The following is a 15785-nucleotide window of genomic DNA, read 5'->3' as shown; positions in this document are numbered from 1 at the left end:
TGTTATGTTATGTTATGTTATGTTATGTTTAAATTAGCATCATATTCAGCGCAGACATTGTGGGCCACGGGACCAGTTTCTGTGCTGCATTGTTCTATGTTAACCAATGTTATAATTAACATGTATTGCCGGCTTGTTTTACTATTCAGTAACATTACAGCTGATCCTCGACCTCATCCACTCTCCTGCCACCTGACCTATATACAGTCCATCATAGTCTACAATACACCCCACAACCAGTGTGCGCATGTCTTCAGGCTGGAGAATCCTAAACATTAATGTCTGAGTACAGCAGTGTCTCCATGGCTCTCTCTCCAGACATGAAACAGAATAATTAACACTGAAGATCTGGTTGAGAAAGCAGTTAAGAAAACGAACGAGACCCTGGGCTTTATAATGAGCTGTACAGAATACAGTACCACCATTGATTTCTGGCACCCTTGCTTCCAGAGGCTTCCTGAATTATCTGTTTTGCTGGACCAACAGATCACTGCCTCCCTGAGGAGTCGAAAGGTTTGGGAACGGTCCACCTAGGCTGCCGAGGGATCAAGACACCTGCTTGCAAAGTCAGCCTCGGAAGTTGGCTATGGGAGCGGATCCTCTGGCTCCGACTGGGCTGGAATTCCAGAGCCGTAGATGCAGGGGGCAAATTTGTCCCGCCGATAGGCCGCAGAATTCCCGATGAGGTCGAGATCTCACCTGGAATTCTGTCCAGCATTTTTTATGCTGCTCCTACACTAATTCAATTTTATTTTTCTCACAATTCCATCAGCTCCCCCAAGATTCTACCTTTCGCCCCTCACAGTACCCAAGCTAAAACTTAATTAAATGATCTTTCACATTCATCCTTTTCATCTGTAGCCATACTATAGTTTTAGATTCTCCAACTTGGGAACATAGTTTGTCAGATTACATCGATAAACAAGGAACTGCTGATGCTTGTTAACAAAAAAAAGAGACAAATAGTGCTGGAATAACTCAGCAGGTCAGGTAGCATCTCTGAAGAACATGCATAGGTGACTTGAGTAGTCTTATGGATGCTTGATGAAGTTGAAAAAATGGTGACATTTCTGGCACATTACATTGCAGCAGAATCAGGGATAAAGAACTAAGTCCCAAGAGTTAAAGTTTTGAAAGATAGACATGAACTTGTATTCATTAGAGCAAAGATGACAGAGGCGCAACTCAAAGTCACGACCAAACTATAACTTCATGCTGCAAAATCCTGAAAAAAGCTGTTATGTTCTGGTGGGAATTAATCAGATTGCCCAAATGTACCACTCTGGTCATGGCCAATACAACCCAAGTTCACAACCAGCAATCTAACCTATCTAAGGCCAGTTTCTTCCTTCCCAGCTGTTATCAGGCAATTGAATCATCTTATCAACAACTACAGAATGGTATCTACTTCATTGGACACCCTCGGACTATCTTTAATCAGACTTTACTTGCACACAACATTATTTCCTTTATCATGTATCTGTACATTGTGGATGACTCGATTGTAATCATGTATAGACATTCCACTAACTGGTTAGCAAGCAACAAAAAGCTTTTCACTGTACCTTGGAACATGCAACAATAAATTAAACTAAAGTTATGTACTCCTCACCTTTCCCCTCTCCAGCTCAGGGATCTTGTCCACTTAACCCATGTACCATTGGATGAAATCCCTATATTTTTGGCTGCCTCCTATTTTTTAACCTTGCATCTGATATATGTCAAACCTTATGCACCTTCCAGGTACAGGAAAATGGAAGGGTTCATTCAGCCCTCTGAGCAAATTCATTAATGTCCCTTCTCATTCCCTCCTCTTTTCATGGACATTTCATGTGAATGATCAGCCATGATCACATTGAATGACAGTGCTGGCTCAGAGGGCCGAACGGCCTACTCCTGCACCTATTTTCTATTTCCTCCATCCCTAGGATTGTTTTTTCTGAAACCGCGGAGGTTGCGGGGAGACCTGATACAAGTATATAAAATTATGAGGGGCATAGATAGGGTAGACAGTTAGAGCCTTTTCCCCAATGATTGAAAAATCAAATACTAGAGGACATAGCTTTCAGGTGGGAAGGGCAAGGTTTGTTCACCACCATTCTTCAATTGTCAGCTACTCTGAGCAATGTATTGACATTTTTGCCTTGATATGCACAATCCCTCATTTGCCTGGATAGCATGCAACACGATTTTTGACTATATCTCGGTACACAATATAATAATAATAAACACATTTTTTCCCCGCCACATACCCAGTAATTTAACATTTTATGTTCTCTTCAAAAAAACTAATAGAAATTGATAGGCAAGCTGTGGAGTTGAAACTATTTGCAGATTGTTACAGCTGGCAGAGTTGCTGCCTCATTCTGCCAGAGACCTAGGTTAGATCCTGACTAGGGGTGCTGTCAGTGTGGAGCTTGCATGTTCTCTCTGTGGGATTCCCTCTGGGTTTCCTCCAGGTGCTCCGGTTTTCCCCCACATCCCAAAGATGTGTGAGCTTGTAGGTTTATTGTCCTTTGTAAATGCCCCTTTTGTGTAGTGAGTGGGAAAGTGGGATAACATAGAATCAGTGTGAACAGGTGATCAGTAGTCGATGTTGACTTTATGGGCCATAGGACCTGCTTCCATGCGGTATCTCTCAACAAAACTAGATTTCTAACTGCCTCTATAAGGGACTGTGCACAAACTGCAGGTTGAATTCTAATTCACAAAACTTCCAACCTAATTAGAGTATTCAGAAGCTACAGAAGAGACTCCCGGGATTCAACCACTTGATAAACACTGCATGATAAGGAGAGCACTTTATCAAGTATATGCTGCATAATAATTGTACAGTAATAAATTAAACAGAGTAATTTAGTCAAAGGTTCTGGTGTCTGTATAAACAGGTGAAGCTGAGTTTAGTTAGTTGTCACAATCCATCAAGTGAATTGCTGCTTCATTATTCATTGCTGGTCATTTGATATTTTTAGTACCAAGAACAATGACTAGATGATCAAGAAATATAATGTAATTTCTAAAGCTTACATTGTCTTAAGAAATTGTATTCAGATGGACTCAGATGATTCAGAAAGTCTATTGCTTCTAGTTTTTAGTTTAGTTTGGAGATACCGTGCGGAAACAGGCCCTTGGGGTCACCAAGTCCACACCGACCAGCGATCCCCGCACGAGGGACAATTTACAATTGTACCAAGTCAATTAACCTACAAATCTGTACATCTTTGGACTATGGTAGGAAACCGGAGCACCCGGAGACAACCCATGCAGGTCACTCTTTTCTAACCTTGCACATCTAAATGAAAAATTATTGTACACACAAACATGTTTGGCAATATTATATGCAAATGCCCTGAGTTGCTTCAAAAGTAAATGAGATTGTGTTTTGAAGACATCTTGATTAGAAGTAATAAAAAGGAACTAACTGCAGATGCTGGTTTATAGCAAAGGTAGATACAAAATGCTGGAGTAACTCAGTGGGTCAGGCAGCATCCCTGGAGAAAATGGATGGGTGATGTTTAGGGTCGGGATCCTTCTTCAGACTAATTGTAGTAGGGAGAGTGGGGGGAAAAAACTGGAAGCGAAGAAAAAAACAGGACAAATCAGGACCGCCAACAGATGAGCTCAGGCAAGGAGGTTCCCCGATAGGTTGACTAAAAGCTCGAGACAGGTATGAGCCCAAGAGCGATACATAATTGAGAACTATGCAACTAGTTAACAGACTTTTAGGGGAGGAAGAGAGAGGGATTTGTGGAAGTTACCCACAATTGGAGAATTCAACAGTCATACCATTTGGTTTGATCAGATGTAACACTGAACATAGTAGGGAATCCCTCTTCAATTATCTTCCTATTCATAGATAGACACAAAAAGCTTGAGTAACTCATTGGGACAGGCAGTATCTCTGGAGAGAAAGAATGGATGACGTTTTGGGTCAAGAACCGTCTCGACCTGAAACGTCACCCATTCCTTCTCTCCAGAGATGCTGCCTGACCTGCTGAGTTACTACAGCATTTTGTGTCTATCTTCGATTTAAACCTGCATCTGCAGTTCCTTCCTACACATTTTCCTATTCATTGTGGAATTAGATTCTTCTTTCCAACAAATTTAAAAACCAAATTGGAACCAAATCTCTGGGCCAGGAACAACTCTCAAGGATGAAAATAAAGGCTTGCATTTATAATCAAACATATATATGGAAAAGATCTCCAAATGCTAGGCACACAGTTACGTATTTGGAAATCCACTAACATTTTTGCACGCAGCTAGCTTGCATTCATCAATTTCACACAACAGGCCATGAAATAAATTGGTAGATGAACAAATCCAATTCCAAGAAGAGACAGGGAAATCCAGGTCTTTTCCCCCTGAAATGGAGGAGGGATCCTGATTGAGGTAGATAAAATTATGAGAGATATAGATAGTTTGGACTGCAGGAACCACTTCAGAGGTAGATAAAACTAGAGGAAATAAGGTTAGGGGAAAGGGGGAAGAGATTCGGAGGGGATTTGAGTGGTACGACTTTACTCACAGTGCAGTAAGTACTGGAATGTAATGCCCAGGAAAGAAGTTGAAGCTCTTATTCATGAATCTACTTGTTCTGAAGAAAGGCCCCAACCTGAAGCATCACCTATCCATTTTCTTCAGAGATGCCTCCTGGCCCATTGAGTTAGCATTTTGTGTCTATTTTTGGTATAAACCAGCATCTTCAGTTCCTTTTTATTACATCCCATGCAATAATTCTCACTCCACCTTCAACTCCATAATCCCAACCAAACTCATCTCCAAACTCCTGGACCTAAGAGTTAGCACCCCCCCCCCCCCCCCCCCCCCCCCCCCCCCATCGACCTCTGGGTGCAACTTTCTGACTATCAACCGCAATCTGCGAAGTTACGCGACAAAATGTCCTGCAGCATAATTCTCAACACTGGTCCCCTGCAAGGATGCATTCTCAGTCCCATACTGTACTCCATTACACTCACAACTATGGGGCCAAATCTCAAACAGATGACAAGATGGGGTACAGGAAGGACAAAGAGCACTTAGTGACATGGTGTCAGGACAACAACCTCTTCCTCAATGTCAGCAAGGTGAAGGAGTTAAATATTGGCATTAGGAAGCACAGTGAAGTACATGCCCCATTCAAATTATTGGTGCGAAAGGGGAAATGGTCAAGAGCTTCAAGTCCCTCGGTGTAAAATACCATAAAGAATTTGTCCTGGACTAACCATGTTGAAGCTATGGCTGAAAAAGCACACCAATGCCTCTATTTTGCAAGAAGACTAAGCAAGTTAGGCATATCTCCAGGAATTCTTATCAATTTCTATGATCCACCGTAAAAAGAATACCATCGGAATATATCACATCTTGGTTTGGAAACAACTCTGCCCAAGACCACAAGAAATTGCAGAGAATGGTGGATATAGTGCAGTCCATCACACAGACCAGACTTCCAACCAATAACTCCATTTACACTTCCTCAAAATTAAGGATCTTTTTCACCTCAATCATTCCTCCTCCTTCCTTCTCCCATCAGTTAGAAGATACAAAAGCTTGAAAGCATGTACTACCAGATTCAGGAATATATGCTTCCCCTCTGATCAGGCTGCTGACCCATTCTCCCATAGGCTAGGGTACAGTCCCAATCTTCCAACCTAACTCATTGCAGATGCTGTGCTTTATCTCTGCAACTAACATAATGCTGTAAAACCAAGTTTTATACTCTTAGTATAAAGTACTAAGGATACTTTTCTCTGTGCTTTTGGGTATGACTTAATTGTGCTTATGTAGAGTATGATTTGATTTGACTGGATAGTACACAAACAAAAAGCTTTTCACTGTATCTTAGTACATGTGGATAATAAACCAATACCAAATGCCACACTCAGTACTGTTACTTATTCTGATCCTGCACCAAGGTTTTCTACTCTGACATGGTCTTCAGAAATCCTACCATCAAAATATGTCTATCTTGGAGTCAGCAAAATCAAAAATCATAAACTGAAAACAGAGCAGACCAGTGGATAACAGTGATAACTATCAATGCTTTTTTCAACTTCACAAACCCCAACAATGTCATTTCTGCTTTTCTAGCCAGATTCAAGAACATTTGTTACTTGACTTTTTTCCCCTACTTATTTCTTCACAAATCACAATCACTGACGTCAAATGTTTTGTTGTGACAGCTATTTGCATTGATTGATTGATTGAAAGACACAACATGGAAATAAGCCCTCCAGCCCACACTATTAATTACCCCTTTCCACAACAGTTTTACGTTATCCTGTTTTACATCCACTCCCTACCTACTGAGAACAAATTACAGAGGCCAATTAAAAATCTACACATCTTTTGGATGTGGGAGGAAACCGGAGCACCCAAAGGAAATCCATGCAGTCACAGGGCAAAAATGAAAACTCTGCACCAAGTCCTTCCTGCGATCTAATAGTCTGCATCTTTCACTCAAAATGCATGTTTTTCCATGTTGTGCAGAGGAATGAGAAATATTTAGTTTAGTTTAGTTTAGAGATACATCGCTGAAACAAGTCTTTTGGCCCACCGAGTCCACGCCAACCAGTGATCCCCACAAATTAACACTACCCAACACACACTAGGGATAATTTTAACTTTATATCAAGCCAATTAACCTACAAACCTGTACATCTTGAGTGTGGGTGGAAACTGATCTTCGAGAAAACCCACACAGATCACAAGGAGAACGTACAGACAAGCACCCATTGTCAGGATTGGACCTGTGTCTCTGGCGCTGCAAGGCAGTAGCTCTACCACTATGCCACCATGCCAAACATGTATCTATATGCAAAAACACCAGCTGATTCATATCTAGTGTGGGTTTGGCTGCAAATGGTATCAGGCTTCAGTAGGAAATGTCAAGAATCATTGTTCTTTTTGACAAACTTAAAGATATAAAATTCCATTCTGCCTTGTGCGCATTAGTTTTATATGCCAGGAGCTGATTCCAAGCATCCAGTTGAGTGCAAGCAAGAAGAATGGATACAATTGGGGCCATCCATCAAGTGGAACAGGCATGAGGTTCCAGTCAATAAACAAGAGAAGCAGCTTCAGTTATCGATGTAGAACTCCAGAGGCTCAGCACAGCTCTTGGCAGCATTTATTGTTGAAATAAAAGATAATCTCCTGCAAAGTTGGATGTGTTTGCAATGATTTCTGGGTTCACACCACCCTGGAAATCTGACTGGATTGGATTCAATTGTTCCTCTTGGTCACAAATGCACTGCACAGTGAAATTACTTTTGCATAGCTCCCACATGCACAATTGTCATATTTTTGGCACCATTTACAAAAAGAAAAAGTCCAGAGTCCACATGATGGATGTATTGGAGTGCCCCAATCCAGACAAGCCCCAGGCTGCTGCTGCAGGGCCTCCTCAGTCACCATCATTTCCTTTGCTCCAGATTGTAAAATGGTGGTGTTAAATAGTAAATCCCATGGGTTTGCACCAGCCACATGGGTCAAACCAATGGAACACTGTTGCAACACATAAGGACTAGGAAAGGACGAAGGACAAAATAGGGTAGTATTCAGAACTACAAACATTCTTCTTCATGACCTTTCTGGTTAAATCAATGTACAAAAGTCTTGGTGCATGGTTGGTTCTAGTCACTCCCCTTTGGAATTTAACACTGAGACAAAACTAGGTAAAGTTTTACATAGACCAAGAGTAAGAAATAGGATGATGATAACTGGGCCAATTTCAACTGCTTCATTTTTATACATGCTGTCATTATTTTTCATTGTATGCTTCAATGTTTGTTTAGCGTTAAATTGTTCCCCAGCTTGCAAAGTTGTTCCAAATTTTATAGAGTTTGCTGCTGAGTTTTTAATAAGAAACGTTCACAAACATGTGACGAAATGTGACAAGAGAAATTGAGGACAGATGGTACACAAATTTAATATTTTCAATCCATTCTTTAGTGCGAGTCGAAAAGCTCTCCGAGGTTCTGTTCTTTTTGTCGCTGGGGCTCGTGCATTGTGGAATACAAACATAAATCAACATAAAATGGGAAAAGTCTACTTCAACTTTGCAATTTTCTAAATTTTCAGGATTTCAGCCTTAAAATAAGGCAAAACATTTGAATATCTGTCAAGCAGCAAATGTACACTGGAAACCTCCACTCATCGATAGTAGTGCTCCACTCAGCTCACTGACAGAATTCCCATCCAGGGGCCAGAGGGCTGTAGGTGCAAGAAAATGATCATATAATCCAGGCCTGCCGTCATGTGGCAACGCTGTATTCTGGCAGTGCTGTTATTGGATGAGATGTTAAATTATGGCTCCAATTCAGTCAGACTTAAGATCCCACAAGTTGCGAATAGTGAAGCCAGAGGAAGGAATGTAGGTGGAAGTGAAGGGGGAGAGAAGAATTGGAGGAGAGTGCAGGTGGGGCACAGGAAATAGTGGAAGGGGAGGGGTTTAGCCGCACAACTGCTAAATGAGTTCACGTACTTTGGTCTGGTCAGTGATGGCAGGAGCTAGGGATGACATGCGCTGACTGGTGCATTTCTGATCAAATGTCAGTGGTACAATGTATTTGACACATGAACGCACTTTGGAAGCTTTACTACATTATTCACAATGAGATGGATGCTTTGCTGGCTTGTATCAACTGGAGTACTTATACCTATTGATAGAAAATATTGGAACCATTAATCTTAATAAAATGAACACAATCATTTTCCATGCCAACATTCCCGTTGATATCAACCTGCCTTGATTTATCGTATCCAAGATTTCTTTAACATAATTAACACCCACTCTCCTTGAAACCTGTTTACTTCACCTAGAGTCATACAAGTATACAGCACAGAAGCAGGCCATTTGGTCCACCATCCATACTGAAACTTGCCTAACAGAGCTAGTCCAACCTGTCTGCACCTGGCCCGTGGTTTTCCAAATACATGTACCTGCTTGTGTCTTTTAAATGTTATAAATTTATCAGACTCTCCCACTTCCATTGTCAGCTCGTCTACTTATGACCCTTTGTCGGGTCATTTTCAAAATTTTCCTCGCTATGCACTCTGGCTTTAAACTCCCCTACCCTGGGATAAAGACTGTGGCTAATCATGCTATCTAATCCCCCATGGTGTTATAAACCTTGAGGTTACACTTCAGCCTCCTACCTACCAATGAAAATAAGACACACCCATAGTTCCTCTCAAATCCTCCTTGACGTTAAACTGTACAGCAGCCCAACTGGTAGTAATGTTGCCTCAGCGCCAATTACCGGGGTTCAATCCCAACCTCAGGTGCTGTTGGTGTGGAGTCTGCAAGTTCTCACTGTGACTGAGTGGGTTTCCTCTGGGTGCTCCAGATTATTTCCACATCCCAAAGACATGTGGGTTTGTCGGCTAACTGTGCCATGTAAATTACCACTAATATGAAGGGAATGGATGAGAGGGTGGAATAACATAGAGCTAGTGAGAACAGGCGATCAGTGGTCAGTGTGGACTCCATCGGCCAAAGGGCCTGTTTCCATGCTGTACCTGTAAACTAAACAGGAGGTATTTGGAGTTTAACAAATTGGATAAATGAATGACATCTCATGGCTTGTCTGCTCATTGATTTTGACCAGTCAGCACTGGCTAAGTACATAACATAGTAACCACAGGAGGGAGATTGACTGTCTTCTTATTGTCAGACTTATCATTGGAAACAGAACTACTGTCTGTGTTATCAGCCAACAGGTTGAATACAATTTAATTTTGAAAACACTAACTGGATTTTAAGAAATCAAGTAATCATTCATCATGACTTTTCTTTAATTACATGTTTACTGTCGTATCAGTTCCACTTACTCAAATACACTTTGACCGTGGATATATAGTTGTGTCTAAATAAATGGATAAACTGGATATAAAGTTAGTCCGCTTCATTAAAATGAAAACATCAAATGACCCAAAGATTGAAGTGATTGAAAGAAAGCTTGCAAACTATAATATAAAGGCATGAAAGCCATTAAGTGTTTTTGTGGCAATTAAAGCCACAAGGCTTTCATAAATAAATATTACCTTCCCATCCCAAATTAGAAAGCGATTTGGAAGTTATTCAGGAATAACTCACAGAAGGTAATAAACATGTTACAATTTATTTGGATAGATACAAAATGCTGGAGTATCTCAGCAGGCCAGGCAGCAGCTCTGGAAAAAATGGATAGGTGACGTTTTGGTTCGGGACCCCTCCTAACATAACATAACATATAACATAACAACATTTTATTGTCACTCGGCATAACACCGAGCGAAATTTCAGCAGTCACACAAAACACAGCAAAAAAGAAAAGAACACAGGACACCCGACCCCAACACAAACATCCATCACAGTGACTCCAAACACCCCCTCACTGTGATGGAGGCAACAAAACTTCCCCTCTCTTCCCCCCGCACCCACGGACAGGCAGCTCGACCCCTACCGAGGCAAACGACACGCACAGCTCCCGCAAGGGGATGGAAGGCCCCCCGGCCGAGCCGCCCCGGGCACCGAAACGTCCCGCGGCCACACCGGGCGATGTTAAGTCTGAAACGTCCCACGGCCGAACAGCGATGACGATGTTAAGTCCAGCGGCCAAGCCGCACCGGGCACTGAAACGTCCCGCGGCCACACCGGGCGATGTTAAGTCCAGCGGCCAAGCCGCACCGGGCACTGAAACGTCCCGCGGCCAAGCCGCACCGGGCACTGAAACGTCCCGAGGCCAAGCCGCACCGGGCACTGAAACGTCCCGCGGCCGAGCCGCACCGGGCACTGAAACGTCCCGCGGCCACACCGGGCGATGTTAAGTCCAGCGGCCAAGCCGCACCGGGCACTGAAACGTCCCACGGCCGAGCTGCGCCGGCGATGTTAAGGCCCGCAGCCGAGCCGCGCCGGGCGATGGAAGGCCCCGCGGGCGAGCTGCGCCCCGGGGAAGAGACCTAATAAAAGAAAGGTTTCCCCCCGCCCCCCGCCCCACACCACCACACATACACAGCCAAAAACAGAAACAAAAACCATCCCAACACCGACACAAACAAAAAAAAAGAAAAAAAGACAACAGACTGCCAGAGAGCCGCAGCCGTTAGGCGCAGCCAACTCCTCCACCGTGCCGCCCAAATCTATCTACTAAAACATCACCTATCCATTTTCTCCAGAGCTGCAGTCTGACCCTCTTAGTTACTCCAGCATTTTGTGTATCTTCGGTATAAACCAGTATCTGCAGTTCCTTTTTATTACAATTTATTTGGACTTGTGTTGATATCTATGCGATATGAGAGACCAAAATTTTAACTTTGCAATACACAGGTTGGTATTTTCCCTCATATCTGCAAATGATTCCTGAAATAGCAAATTTAAAAATGAATAGGTACAGAAGCTTGACAGTGTTCCGCAGTTTAATGCATTCTGTATTAAAGTAGTTCTTTTCCAGCAGATGTGGAAAGAAACCTCTGCAAGATTTGTCTATCTTCAGGACAGAGTTACAGGTTATGAATTTAAACTGTTCAATTACACAAGTCGATTAATAGGTGTGATAAAAACAGCTCAAGTGTTTGAGATCAGGAGAGTGGAGAACACCATTTATTAAGCACATCTTATTGTTTCGGTGGGAATGGATTCAGTTGGAAGCATGGATTAAATTAAAACAGATGAACTACGTTGATCCATTAGCGACATTGACATTCCAGAGAAGTGGTCAACTCAAGCGCATAACACTTAAGGACAAAACCCTATCACCCCAGTCACTTATTTGAGGAAGTAATTATGTTCATTAATCATATCTAATTAAATTATTTGTTCTTCTTTCATGAAGTGCATATTGGTGGCGAGTCTAGCATTTGTTGGCAATCTCCAATTGCTGTTAAAATGTTGAGGTGAACCCCCTTGATGAACTGCTGCAAACACAAAAGAAACACTCCCGCCGTGCTACTCTGTAAAGAGTGCCAGGATTTAAAACAGTAGAAGTGCAACTATATTCCCACTAAGGTATATCCCTTGGAGGGGAAGTGTCGTTATGGGATTGTCATCTACCTGTTGCCCTTGACATAGATTGTGGGTTTGGGAGGTGCTGCCAAAGTAACTATGATAGTAACTGCAGTGGGTTTTTTGGACGGTATACATTTGCAGCCACGGTGGTCCGATGATAGAGGGTTTCAATGTTTGTGTGGTGCATGGAGCGCCACTCAAGCCGCCTGCTTTGTTCTGGATGATGTCTAGCATTGTGTGTGAGAACTACCCACATCCAGACAGGTGGTGAATATTTTATCCCGCTCCTGACTTGTGTTGTAGATGATGGAAAGGCATTATGGTGTCAGGAGATGAATCAATCATCTCTCACCTGTTCTGATGAGGCTCAGGAAAGCAGACAGCATCGGCAGTGAGCGACGAGCAGCATTGATATACGATTGATTGGCAAACAATATCACTGTGGCACATGGTGAGAATTAAAGGAATAAAGTATGAATGTAAGATAGACACAAAATGCTGGAGTAACTCAGAGGGACAGGCAGCATCTCAGGAGAGAAGGAGTGGGTGACGTTTCGGGTCAAGCCCCTTCTTGGAGAGGGAGATACGTACATAAGGAAGTGTAAGGTGTGCAACCAGGACAAAGGGGTTGGTGATCAAGGAAAATGCAAAATAGATCATTTAGTTGGGAGAAGGTAACAAACAGAGATAAAGCAAACAGAGATAAAATGTAGTCGGAACCAGTCAGACTGGTCAGGGAACTGGGAAGGGATCGAGAAAGAGGGAAAGCAAGGGTTACTTGAAGTTAGAGAAGTCAATGTTCATACCGTTGTGGTGTAAGCTACCCAAGCAAAATAGGAGGTGTTGTTTCTCCAATTTGTGCTGGGCCTCACTCTGACAATGGAGGAGGCTCAGGACAGAAAGGTCAGTGTGGGAATGTGTGTGGGAGTTAAAGTGTTTAGCAACTGGGAGATCAGGTAGGTTTAGGTGGACTGAGTGGTGGTGTTCAGCGAAACGATCACCGAGCCTGCGCCTGGTCTCGCTGATATAGAGGAGTCGACACCTGGAACAGCAGATACAGTTGATAAGGTTGGAGGAGGTACAAGTGAACCTCTGCCTCACCTGGAAAGACCATTGGGGTCCTTGGACAGAGTCGAGGGGGGAGGTGTAGGGATAGGTGTTGCATCTCCCGTGGTTGCACGGGAAAGTACCTGGGGAGGGGGTGGTTTGGGTGGGAAGGGACAAGTTGACTTGGGAGATGCGGAGGGAACGATCTCTGCAGAAAGCAGAAATGGGAATATGTGGCAAGTGGTGGAATCCCGTTGGAGGATAATGTGCTGTACGCGCCGGCTTATGGGGTGGACTGCGAGCACTAGGGGGACTGTCCCTGTTGCGACTGGGAGGAGGGGGAGCAAGAACAGAGTTGCAGGATATCGAGGAGACCCTAGTGAGGGCCTCATCTTTGATGGACGAGAGGAACCCCTAATTCCTAAAGAATTAAGACATCTCCGATGTCCTGGTATGGAACACCTCATCTTGGACGCAGATCCGGCAGAGACGGAAGAATTGAGAGTAGGGGACAGTTGGGTGGGAAGAAGTGTAGTCCAGATAGCTGTGGGGGATAGGAATGCACATATATATATAAAGACTCTATCCCCTACTCTCAATTCCTCCGTCTCTGCTGCATCTGCATCCAAGATATATATGTATATAGACAAATGTGTGTGTATATATATATATATATATATATATATATATACACACACATACATATACATAAATATAGACAATAGACAATAAGTGCAGGAGGAGGCCATTTGGCCCTTCAAGCCAGCACCGCCATTCAATGTGATCATGGCTGATCATTCTCAATCAGTACCCCGTTCCTGCCTTCTCCCCAGACCCCCTGACTCCACTATCCTTAAGAGCTCTATCCAGCTCTCTCTTGAATGCATTCAGAGAATTGGCCTCCACTGCCTTCTGAGGCAGAGAATTCCACAGATTGACAACTCTCTGACTGAAAAAGTTTTTCCTCATCTCAGTTCTAAATGGCCTACCCCTTATTCTTAAACTGTGGCCCCTTGTTCTGAACTCCCCCAACATTGGGAACATGTTTCTTGCCTCTAACGTGTCCAACCCCTTAATAATCTTATACGTTTCGATAAGATGCGTGTGCGTGTGCGTGTGCGTGTACATATATATATATATATATATATATATATATATACACGCATACATACACACACATATGTCTGTCATGGACAAAAGTATAGATGGGTAGGTTAATTAGGTGCTTTTGGAACTTCGTTGCCAAGACCAGTTAATTTAAAGCTCAAATAGCAGAAATAACTGATACCAAAAGAAAAAAAAAATACCATTCGTCTACCAGGTTATGGATAATTTATAGTCCAGAACACATTTTGCAATGGGCACTGAATGATGAGGATGATACAACATTCATTGAATACCTGACGACAGCAACTTATGAATCAAGGTACATCATTTATTCTCATGTGGTCATAAAAGCTGTCTAATGTGTTATGGAGATTCATGATAAACACCACCAGTCCTTTCTGGCAGAGTAATAAAAAGAACTCTGCTTACCACACAACCACTTGAATCAAGCTTGCGATCGGAGATACAGCAGAAGTTTCTGCTGCAGCCACCATTATCCTTTGTGCAATCTCTCACAGGGCCAAAAGAGTCAAGGAGGACCTCAAGGCTATTGAAGGAAGTGGAGATCATGGCGTCTTCCCTGCAAAATATAAACGGAACAGAAAGGATAAATAACACTGCTTTTAGCACCCATCACCAGGGCTGGATTAAGCTAGTGCGGGGCCCGTAGCATATGTTATAAAGGGGCCTTAAGTACGGGGCAAGGCGACATCACCTCCCGCGCCCCACGTGACATCACCCAGCCAGCGGCCACCTGCTGCCGTTCCACCAATGGCGGCCGCCCAGGCCGGGAGGTGGGTTGCAACATCCGTTCGGCGGACACACTGGGCCCCGCTCCCCGAACACACTGGGCCCCGCTCCCCGAACACACTGGGCCCCGCTCCCCGAACACACTGGGCCCCGCTCCCCGAACACACTGGGCCCCGCTCCCCGAACACACTGGGCCCCGCTCCCCGAACACACTGGGCCCCGCTCCCCGAACACACTGGGCCCCGCTCCCCGAACACACTGGGCCCCGCTCCCCCAACACACTCGGCCCCGCTCCCCGAACACACTGGGCCCCGCTCCCCCAACACACTCGGCCCCGCTCCCCCAACACACTGGGCCCCGCTCCCCGAACACACTGGGCCCCGCTCCCCGAACACTCTGGGCCCCGCTCCCCCAACACACTGGGCCCCGCTCCCCGAACACACTGGGCCCCGCTCCCCGAACACACTGGGCCCCGCTCCCCGAACACACTGGGCCCCGCTCCCCGAACACACTCGGCCCCGCTCCCCGAACACACTGGGCCCCGCTCCCCGAACACACTGGGCCCCGCTCCCCGAACACACTGGGCCCCGCTCCCCGAACACACTGGGCCCCGCTCCCCGAACACACTGGGCCCCGCTCCCCGAACACACTGGGCCCCGCTCCCCGAACACACTGGGCCCCGCTCCCCGAACACACTGGGCCCCGCTCCCCCAACACACTCGGCCCCGCTCCCCCAACACACTGGGCCCCGCTCCCCGAACACACTGGGCCCCGCTCCCCGAACACACTGGGCCCCGCTCCCTCAACACACTGGGCCCCGCTCCCCGAACACACTGGGCCCCGCTCCCCGAACACTCTGGGCCCCGCTCCCCCAACACACTCGGCCCCGCTC

The 15785-nt window shown here is 44.8% G+C and overlaps 1 protein-coding gene across 2 annotated transcripts in view; it reads right to left on the bottom strand.

Annotated features, from left to right (window-relative positions):
• The window catches only part of astn1 (astrotactin 1), a 1605092-nt gene that overhangs the window by 647567 nt on the left and 941740 nt on the right, over positions 1 to 15785 (bottom strand). For both annotated transcript variants that reach the window (XM_078407397.1, XM_078407398.1), the window contains one exon: positions 14573 to 14723. In XM_078407397.1, the coding sequence (XP_078263523.1) occupies positions 14573 to 14723 (151 nt within the window). The remainder of the gene's footprint in view (positions 1 to 14572; positions 14724 to 15785) is intronic.

This window comes from Rhinoraja longicauda, chromosome 11 (genome assembly GCF_053455715.1).
Source record: "Rhinoraja longicauda isolate Sanriku21f chromosome 11, sRhiLon1.1, whole genome shotgun sequence".
Lineage (NCBI taxonomy): Eukaryota > Metazoa > Chordata > Chondrichthyes > Rajiformes > Arhynchobatidae > Rhinoraja > Rhinoraja longicauda.
This window is presented reverse-complemented; position numbering and strand designations above follow the sequence as displayed.